The sequence below is a fragment of the Camellia sinensis genome, chromosome 2, assembly GCF_055761805.1.
Source record: "Camellia sinensis isolate YWXY chromosome 2, ASM5576180v1, whole genome shotgun sequence".
Taxonomy (NCBI): Eukaryota; Viridiplantae; Streptophyta; class Magnoliopsida; order Ericales; family Theaceae; genus Camellia; species Camellia sinensis.
Genome location: NC_138962.1, coordinates 120,132,006 through 120,142,912, shown reverse-complemented (window position 1 = coordinate 120,142,912; position 10,907 = coordinate 120,132,006). Strand labels below are relative to the sequence as shown.

Sequence of the window (10,907 nt, the reverse complement as noted above, 5' to 3'; positions counted from 1 at the left end):
TTAGTCTTTCTCCCGCCAATTGTTTGAAAGAGAAGAACCAGGCAGTTATCACTAGTACAGAGCACTTATTAATCACCCGTTCGTTCCCACCTGCTCAGTTCACCAATATCTGACTCACCTAGATCTATAAGTGTGGAAGAAGTATGGAAGAAGTTATGGCTATGATGACAGCATTCCAACAGGCCATGGATACACTAAACCAGAGGATAGCTGTGCAAGATCAGACCATTGCTGAAATGCAATGCCTATTTGGGGCATCAGCATTTTCTACATATCCAGTCCTGGCTGCCCAGCCAAATCTTGATCCATCTCTGCTAGCTGAAAACCTCCAAGTTTTGGATCCCCAAGAGGTGTTAGCACGAGCTCAAGCTTGTAGGCCTTCGGCACAGCCTCACGAAGGGGTTTTTCCTTTTGACCTCAATGACATTGATCCTACCATCATAAAAATTGCTAGGTTGGAGAAGATGCTTAAGAAATCTCAAGGCTTCAATTACATTCTAGAGATTGAAGACAGTTATACTACGACTTTTGTAAGATTGTTAGAAAAGTTCAAAATGCCGCACATTGAAAAAATTGATAGAAGCGGAGATCTTATCGTCCACATACATCTCTTTTCGGATATCTTGAAACCAATGGGCTTGACACGTGCTCAGAAATTGTCATTATTCAGAAGGACCTTATCAAAAGTGGCGACTATACCAAACTGGAAGACTAGACTAAGCAGAACTTGGAAAAACTATTTGAGGGATTTGTTAATCAATATTCCTACAATACTCAGATAAAGGTAACAATTAGTGAACTGGAGGCAACCTCTCAAAATCCCAAGGAACCCATTATCGACTTCGTTGCTAGATAGAGGGCAAAGGCAGTCCGAATGATAAACAATTCTTTAGAAAGGGAACAGGTTTGATTGGTAGTTCAGAACCTTGAACCAGACATGTTACAAAGGATGATAGTCGCGCCACTATCCACCTTCGCCACTTTACATGAATTAGGGGTTCAGATTGAGAGCGCTTTTAAGAAGGGAATTATCCAGAGAACAAGTGAACTGGCAAAGTGGCCATTTACAAGGGGTACCAATGCTAGCAATAACACTATTCCTAGGCCTGCCGAAATCAATACCGTTACCACAATAGCCAAGATAGTCGATCCATTTGCTGGCACAACCTCACAAACCATCGACCCAACCCAAAACCAATTTAAAACCTTCACCCCTCTTTAGATGAGTCCGACTCATGCTCTCAAAGTACTAATGGACAAAGGACACCTTATGTCCCTTGATCCTCAACCTCTCCCTGATCCACTTCCAGCCAGACATGACCCCACTCAATACTGTATCTTCCACCAGCAGCATGGTCACCCCACTGATCGTTGCTTTCGCCTTCGTCATGAGATCCAGCATCTCATCAACAATAAGATCATAGCTCCACCTCCAAAGCCACATGTAACCACCAACCCACTCCTCGTCCACAACCAAGTCCCTCCACCTAAAAATATCAACCTCTTCCAAATATTACCGCCCACTTTCAAACTCAGCATATATATCACCCATCTCATTTGTCTAAACCCGAGGCGGTTATTCCTGAAGGCACGAACTTATGCCTGATGAATATAACACCCAAAGCCCAACCAAAGCCTATGGTGGTGATAGTTGAAGAGAAGGAAAAGTCACTGAAAGAAGGGTTGTTTGATACCCAGATTGTAGAGAAGGGACCATTGCCCATGAAAGAATATGATCCCAGTTAGTATATTGTGGCTTCTGACCAACCAAAGCCAACAACCATACTATCGAATGACTCTGCATCAATGTTGTTGAGGAAAATGGACCTGAACAAAGTCTTGATGACTTAGTAGAGATACAGGAACACTTAGAGAGCCTTTATTTCTTTGAGGAAGAGGATGTGGGAAGTGCACAGATAAGACGGTAGGATCTGAGCCAGCCTGAATCTAGCCATGGTAGTTAAGCAGTGAAAAGGAATCTAACACTAAGGAATAGAAAAAAAAAACAAAAAAAACAAAAAAAAAAAAAACAACCAAGATTGAAGGAAAGGAGACCGAATGAAAAGGTCCGAAAGAAGAAGAAATTGACGAGAATAACAAGTCTAAGGACATGATCATCACCAAAAGAGAACGAGTGCTGGAATAGTTTCAAAAAAACTGAATGGAGGAGATACAGAGATTAAAACTAGCCCAGGAACAGGTGAAAGCAAAAAGGAAAGAGGACATCGAGTCAGGGGAGAACAATGTCAAAATAAAAATAAAAAATTAAAAAAAAAGGTCTGAATGGGAATCCAGTAACAAAGAGAAGATACCAAGAAAACTAAAACAGTATCGAGAGGCAGCAATTGAGTAGGCCTTAGAGGAGAAGCAACGTGCTGACAGAGTACGGACTCAATATCTACCTAATGGCAGAAGGCGCGATGTGAATGTGATTTGGGTAGAGCCAAACAGTGGCCCAGCAATGACCGCGGGAGAATGGTGGTAGGATAATGATCTAAGCTTAGCTGACACCGATGAAAGGTAGAGGACTGGCACCCTTGACAATACACGGTACACGAAAGAGATCAACCACATGACAAGAAGCGGTCGCTATTTCAAACCCCCATCCCTAAACCAAGGAGAACCCTCCGGGAAGGAGGCCGAGAAGATGAAAGAGAAGAAGATAGAAGAAGATCTGATGTTGAGGCAACTTAAGAAGATCCAGGCAGATATTTTAATTTGGGGGCTGTTAATGGATTCTTGAGAACACAGGCAAGCATTGCTAGAGGCGCTAAACAAGACCAAGCTTTCTATAGACATTACGATTGTCTTTGGTCACATTTGGGAATGTTTTTTAATTGTTGTCTTTCACAGACAAAGAGTTGTCGCCCGAGGGGGCCAACCACAACAAACCTCTATATGTAACCTTGGAGAGCCAAACGAAGTAGATCCCGGTAGTGTTGATGGACACCGACTCGGCAATCAATGTATATCCGGCGAGGATTGTGTATGCCATAGGCTTGAAGCCAACTGACTTAACGCCTACGACTCAAGCCGTCCGAGCTTACAACAATACCAACCGCAATGTCATAGGAACCTTTAAGAGCCAGAAACTGATTGGTCCATTCGAACATGAGGTTGAATTCCATGTGATAGATGTTCCAACAACCTTCAATCTACTCTTGGGCATACCTTGGTTGTACTAAATAAAGGTGGTTTCTTCAACAATGCACCAACTGGTGAAGTACCCATTCAAGGGGGAATTGCGACTGTTTTTGGCAATTCTTCAATCCACCCTCCCCCGGGAACCACCACATCCTTGTTAGAAATACTGCATGGAGAAGTGGATGTGTTCCTCTCGGGGTTCACCTTGGCAGAGGCCCAGTTGGTGCAATCTATCATGGCAGAGGATGGGGGAGACTATGTGAGCACCTAATATATATATATATATATATAATGAACAAGCAAGGACACCTTCCTGGATCAGGACTGTGTAGAAGAGGGAGGCAGGGAAATACTGTTGCCAGAGAAATAAGCCATAACCGCCATGCTTTTGGGTTGGGGTACGAGCCGACTAAAGAAGAATGGAAGAGGAAGGGAGACGAATTGAATGAGGGAATTAAAGCAAAGAAAGACGATAGGCAATTTGAGTCGGTCCACAAGCCGATCAGGGGGACCCTAAACGAACACTTTGTCCATCAAGGAGAAGACTTCCCTTTTTGTGGATTCCCGAAGCCATGGGTCGAACGAGAAATAAAGAAGAGGTACCTTGGGTTTGAGATCTTTTTCAATCACCAGTTGTCGGGTAGCAAAGAGGAGCGGATTGACCTAAGCATCGATAGAGGGCAAGATAGAAGTGCAGGCTCGGACTGCGATGAAGATGAATTGTTGGGGATAGAATTAACTAATCTCCTGGCGGATTCCAACACTGGAGCTGAGCCCGTTAACTTAGGGGATAGTGTTTCTATCTCTGTGATCGAGAATGAACCAGTGACGGATTATACTGATCTCATTGTGGATGTTGTCGAGGCTCCATGCATAGTTTGGTAATTCCAAAAGGGCTCTATTGACAGTTCTGAATCGGATGATGAGCCTGAGTTTGATTCCACCAAGTCTGTTGAGTTGGAGTCAGATTCGAGTCAGTCTGAGGAGTTTGAGTCAATTATAACAGAGGACCTAGACTTTATCAATGAGAATGCAGTGGACTTCACCTACTTCTCTATGCCTTTAGTTTGCTACACTGATATTGATTTTCAAAATTTTGACTTAAACGAAGAGGAATAAATTCCTCGGGCTTTGAAAATTTTGATTGACCAAGAGAATGAGAGACATGCTAAGCCTTACATGGATGACGTCATTGCAATTAACATGGGTATTGAAGAAGATCCACGCTTAGTCCAGATCGGTTCCACGTTGTCTTTGGAGGAACGCAAGCGTTTAATCGCTTTGTTAAAAGATTTCAAAGATGTTTTGCGTGGTCCTACGAAGACATGCCTAGAATCGATCCTAGGATTGTACAACACAGGATCCCTCTCGACCCCAAGGCCTGACCAGTCAAGTAGAAACTCCGCAGAATTCATCCAGATTGGGCACTAAAAATTAAAGAGGAAGTCACCAGACAGATCGATGCAGGATTCTTGATAGTATATAAATATCCGACTTGCTTGGCCAACATCGTTCCGGTTTCAAAGAAGGACGGCAGAATTAGAGTTTGAGTCGACTTCAGGGATTTGAGTAAGGCTAGTCCTAAGGATGACTTTCTGTTGCCGCACATTGATGAGTTGGTAGATTTCACCGATGACCATGCCATGTTGTCGTTCATGGATGGCTTTTCAGGGTACAACCAGATCTTGAAGGCACCCAAGGACAAAGAAAAGACTGCGTTCACCACGCTATGAGGTACCTACTGTTATAGGGTCATACCATTCAGGTTGAAGAACGTCGGGGCTACATATTAAAGGGTTGCAACCACGATACTGCACGACATGATCCAGAAAGAAGTCGAGGTGTATGTGGATGACATGATTGTAAAATCCAAAGAGCGAGAAAGCCACTCCATCGCGCTGAAAAAATTCTTCGAATGTGTCACGACCCAAACCCGCCCCTATAAGTTTAGCATCGTAACCGGCTAGTAATCCTAGATTACCTTCGGCCTTAGAGACAAAATTTCAAATTATTTAAATTATATAGAGGCCTAAAGCGGAAGCGAAACAAAATAATAATATCCATTGAGCTTGTGCATACATGACCTAAATAATTAAAACATTTAAACACAATAATAATTTATATACATATACAAATCCTATATATCTCACACATATATACATTAAGACTTAGCAAAATACAAAGCTCTGACAAAGTTAAGGGGCTGATTTTCTTGGCTCTACTTGAGCCTAACGAGCCTAACTTGCTCCATTCCGAAAACTCTTCAAAAGGCTGACTCGGGTAGACTCCGAGACTTTCTCTATCCTTGTTGCTCAATTTGCTCACCTACATGTACATATAAATAGTGAGCTAAAGCCCAGCGAGTAGTAACAAAATAAAGAGGTTAAATGAATGAAGTTTGACAACATAGTACAAAAACATGTCTTACAATTTTGAAATGAGTCTTAAGTCATTTTCAAAATATGGCATTTGCCATATTATATCAAATTTATAACAAAACATTTTCCATATCAAATCCCTTATCAAAACATATTTTTCATTTCCTAAAACAATCCATTTCAATAGGCAAATTAATTCCATTAGCTATCATATCAATCCCTTGCAATAATAAAACTATTGTTCGATAGCATTTTCAATACAATTTTGATTTGAATTCAATTCTCAATGATCCAAGTTATCCCAACAATAATCCTCATTTAATGACAATTTACGTGGTACATCCAATAGAGTAGCAATATTTCAATAACAATGGACCACGAAGGGTCATACACTAGAGATCTATGTGTGCTTCAATCAAGTCAATGGCCTTGGTATTAATCTCCCCCAAACAAGGGTCAATGGCCTCGGTATTAATCTCCCCCAGGCAAGGGTCAATGGCCTCAGTATTAATCTCCCCCAGGCAAGGGTTTCATTAAAGGATGCCATGAATACATTTCGAAAGTGAACTTCATTCATCATTAAAAAATAAATTTTCAATAAACCATTCAATTAATCACATAACGATTTCGAAAACAGTAATCATTCGAAAATAAATATAATTTGAATATATCTTTATAAGGTTACTACTCATAGTGGGTTAAGTCGATATAAGGCCTCGGACGTCCACCTAAACAAAACACATAACAAAACGCATTTGAAACTCCATTTCCTTAATTCAATTCTCTTTATGTGTTTCTAGCTCATTCCATGACTATGTGTGTCCAATTGGTGCCTAAGAATACTTAGAATGTCATGAGGATGCAATTATGCATTTAAAAGAGTTAGTCAAAAATTACTGAAAATAGGGTCCTTGCTCGAGCGCCACTTTGGTCACTTGAGCGGACTGTAAAATTTTGAAAAACTTCTGGGAGCTCGATTTTCACGCTCGAGCGGACACGACAAATTCTGGAATTTCTAGAACTATGTTTGAGCTTCAAAGTTGATATTCAAAGGTCCAAAACTTCTATGTTTGGTACAAAAACTTGGAAAAACATTGTATACATGAAAATACTTCCAATCCGAAACCATTTATTCAAAATCATGCTCCAATTGTCCAAATTTAGATTTAATTTATTTTCTCCATATCAAACCCACAAATTTTAAAACATGAATTAAACCTTCAAAACTCTTGAAAAATTCATGATGCATGTACAATTGAAATTCTAATTTAATTTCTACAATTTGAATTTAATTCAAATCCTTCACCCTTTTACTAATTTATTTGAGATTACATGAAATTGATTCTTAATTCTTTTCTATTTTCCTTTAAATCGTGAAATTGGAGTTATGAAACTTTGCATGTATGAAATTAAGATCAAAACTAAATAATTTTAATTAGAATAGCTCTAATTTGGATTATTATTAATTTTCTTCACATCAAACTCAAATTCAAATCTATAAACCTTTTAATCATGAATTAAAATCTCAAAACCTTGAAATCCTATGATGCATGTTTAATTAGAGTATTAAACTTGTAGAATTTGCCCATGCATGTAACAATGAGGCTTAATTTTATGCAAGACTACATCATCAAACCCAAAATAATTAATTTCCATAACCATGAACCTACCTTAATTTCTTCATCTTTGTTTTCTAATTTCTTCCAAATTATATGAAATTAAACCCAAACTCATCTTTAATTCAAGTGTAATATAAGGATTCTATAAAATTCAAGCTTGAATTCCTTACCTTTAATCTTCAATTTGATAAACTTCTTGACGATCTTCCATTTTTCCTTCTTGTTCTTTTTCCTTTCTTTAACCTTAGCCTTTCTTCCAAATTTTCCATCAAAATTTCTCCAGCAAGATGAAGGTAAGCTATTTCTCTCTCTCTCTCTCTCTCTCTCTCTCTCTCTCTCTCTCTCTCTCTCTCTCTACTTTCTTGTTCCAGCCAAAAACAAAAACATAATTGATGTAATGCTACACCTATTTCTTAATTCTAGTTTCTTTTCCTTTTATTTTTATTTTTATTTTTATTATATATATATATATATATATTAAAATAGTGGGACACTTGTCCATCTTAAATTAATCCATGGGGTGATGTATATTAGGATTAGTTTAGCACACTAATTATACATTAGCTTAATTGATCACTTCTTAATCTTGATCAACCCAATTGACTTCCATTAAGGCCCAATTTATTATATTTAAATTATCAATCTGAATCAGATTTTAATCAAACTCCAAAAAGGTTCCAAATATTAAATTAAACATATTTCCATTATCAATTTTGATTTCTCAAACCATTTAGGCCTTCAATTTCTAATTAGACTTCAAATTTCCGTTAATAAATTACATATTCAAATTGGACACCCCATAAATAAATTTAATTCATAATAATTACAATTCCCAATCCTCGTAATTTAATTAACTTAATTAACTCCAATTTGGACCTAATTAATCGAATCTCAATTTTACTAAATTGAATCGAATATTTAATTAAACCCCCAAATGGGTCCGTAATTAAATTGATTCAATTTTTAAATTTCACTTCCTTAAGCCATTTGGACCCTTAATTCCTAATTTTCAAAATAATCTTTAATAAAATCATATACAAATCAGATTCCACAATTCTCATAAATCCCAAATTAAATTAGGATAACGAATAATTAAAATCCCAAATCTCCTTAATTAACCAAATATAAAATATTATACATGGCGCGGTCATCACAGAATGGATCAAGGAGTATAGGCTGAGGTTGAACCCACAGAAATATACTTTCGGGGTGATTGTAGGGAAAATGTTGGGTTTCCTGATTACACAGAGGGGAATTGAAGTAGATCCATCCAAGATCAAGGTCATCTTAGAAATGCCACTTCCAAGGACTAAAAAGGAGGTACGTGGCTTTCTGGAGAAAGTGTAATTCATACGACAGTTTTTCTCTAAATTAACCTTGACTTATGAACCACTATTTGGTCTCTTAAAAAAGGGAAAGAAGTTTCAAAGGGATAATCAATGTCAGTTTGCTTTCGAGCAAGTTAAGTAGTACCTTTAGAATCCGCCTGTATTGTCGCCACCAAAGTCGGGGAAGCCACTAATCATGTACCTGTCAGTGACAGAGTCAACCATGAGATACATGCTAGCACAAGAATCAGAAGCTAAGGTAGAAAAGGCCATCTATGATCTGAGCAAGAAGATGTTGAATTATGAGACTTGCTACACTCCCCTGGAGAAGGCTTGCTTAGCTTTGGTTTGGGCCACTAGGAAGTTGAAACAATACCTGTTAGCTCACTCCATAAATCTAGTTTCGAGATTGGATCCCATCAAATATCTCTTTGAGAAACTGGCACTTATAGGTAGGCTAGCTCATTGGTTGCTTCTTCTCTCTGAGTTCGACCTCAAGTATGTCACTCACAAGTCAGTCAAAGGAAGAGCAATAGCGAAATTTCTGGCAGGCCACCCAATGGAAGGAGATGAAGCAGTAGAGTACCTATTCCCAGATGAGGAGATCCTACAGATAGAAGAGGAGACATTGGAAATGTACTTTGATGGAGCAGCTAATCAATACGATTATGGGATATGCGTGTTGCTCATAGAACCCGATGATTCCCATATACCCCTAGCTTTCAAACTCTGGTTCAAAGTGTCCAACAATGAAGCAGAGTACGAGGAGTGTATTGTTGGATTGGAAGCTGCCCTAGAACTAGGGGCAATAAGGTTGGATGTCATCAGAGACTCAAACTTGGTTATTTCTCAAGCCAATAGAGACTGGAAGGTCAAAGAAGAGAAGATGAAAGTTCATCACCAGGCCCTGGGCATTCTGATTCCAAGGTTTGAAAAACTAACATTTACACACTTGTTAAGAGAGAACAGCTGGTTTGCTGATACACTGGCAACTCTATCCTTCATGGTAGACATACGGCTTGGAGTTAAGATGCGTCCGATTATCATTGAATAGAAGTATGCGCCTGTTTACGAGATAATAGCCGCAATAGACAAGGTTCAGGACAAGAACCCCTGGTATCATGACATTTAGAACTTCCTGGAGAAGGACATGTACCTACAAGGGGCAAATGCCAAAGATAAACGGAGAATACGACGTCTAGCCGTCCAGTTTATGATATGCAGAAATAAGTTGTACAAGAGAGGACATTTGGGAATGCACAAGCTCTGTGTTAAAGAAGAAGATTCGAAACATCTCATGGAGGCCATCCACAGAGGGGTGTGTGGGCACACATGAATGGTGTGATGCTGGCCAGGAAGATCCTCATGCAAGGCTATTATTGGTCAACCATGGAGGAAGATTGTATCAACTTTGTTCGACGATGCCACAAATGTCAAATCCATGCTAATCGCATGAATATCCCACTGTCAAAGCTTTACAATATGACTTCACCATGGTCTTTCTCAGTCTAGAGAATTGACATCATTTGAGCGGTCTAGCCAAAGGGCTCGAATGGACACGAGTTCATTTTAGTGGCGATCGACTATTTTACCAAGTGAGTGGACGTGCAGTTGTATTCTGTGCTGAAAGCTTCACATGTGGCCAAGTTTATCAAGAATAATATCATCTGTAGGTATGGGGTGCCAAATGAGATCATATTGGACAGTGGCTGCACTTTAAGAAGGAGGTGGTGGATTTGCTTGACAAATACAACGTGGCTTTCCACAAGTCATGAACATACATGCCACAGACCAATGGAGTCGTTGAAGCCGCAAACAAGAATGTCAAGAATATCCTGCGAAATATGGGGGAAGGCTACAAGGGCTGTCTAGATAAACTGCCTTTTTCACTCTGGGGTTATAGAATGTCAATTCGAACATCTACTGGGGCAACCCCCTACTCTCTAGTATATGGAATGGAAACTGTTTTGCCGATCGAGATCGAAGTACCATCGTTGAGAATCTTGATCGAGTATCAGATAGTAGAGGCGGATTGGCAGCAGAACAGGTTCGAAGAGTTGATGTTGTTTGACGAAAGGAGATTGAAGGCGTTATATCACATCTAGGGATATCATCACAGAATTACTAGGGCCTTCAACAAGCAAGTCAAATTAAGAAACCTCAAGAAAGGAGATATGGTGCTCAAAGATAATTGAGCTCTTATCCATGACCCTAGGGGCAAGTTCTGACCCAATTGGACTGGTCCCTACATTATCAAATCTATATGGTCAAGAGGAGCAATCATCTTTATGGATTTAGATGGCTTAGAGTTCTTGCAACTGATCAACATGGACAAGTTGAAAAAATACTATCCTTGAGAGGCTCGCTAGGCTAAAAATCCGAAAGGGCAACCTAGGCAAAAGTTAGAGCATAAAAAAAAATAAATAAATAAAAGGAAA

The 10,907-nt window shown here is 39.3% G+C and overlaps 1 protein-coding gene across 1 annotated transcript; it reads left to right on the top strand.

Moving 5' to 3' along the window:
• The first annotated feature begins 10,250 nt into the window (after nt 1-10,250).
• LOC145818985 (uncharacterized) lies at nt 10,251-10,574 on the top strand. Its single transcript, XM_082912959.1, has one exon. The coding sequence runs from the start codon at nt 10,251-10,253 to the stop codon at nt 10,572-10,574; it is 324 nt and encodes a 107-aa protein (XP_082769085.1).
• The last annotated feature ends 333 nt before the right edge of the window (nt 10,575-10,907 follow it).

Coding starts and splice junctions, on each gene's coding strand:
- LOC145818985 (XM_082912959.1), top strand. CDS start 10,251: ATGCCACAGACCAATGGAGTCGTTGAAGCCGCAAACAAGAATGTCAAG.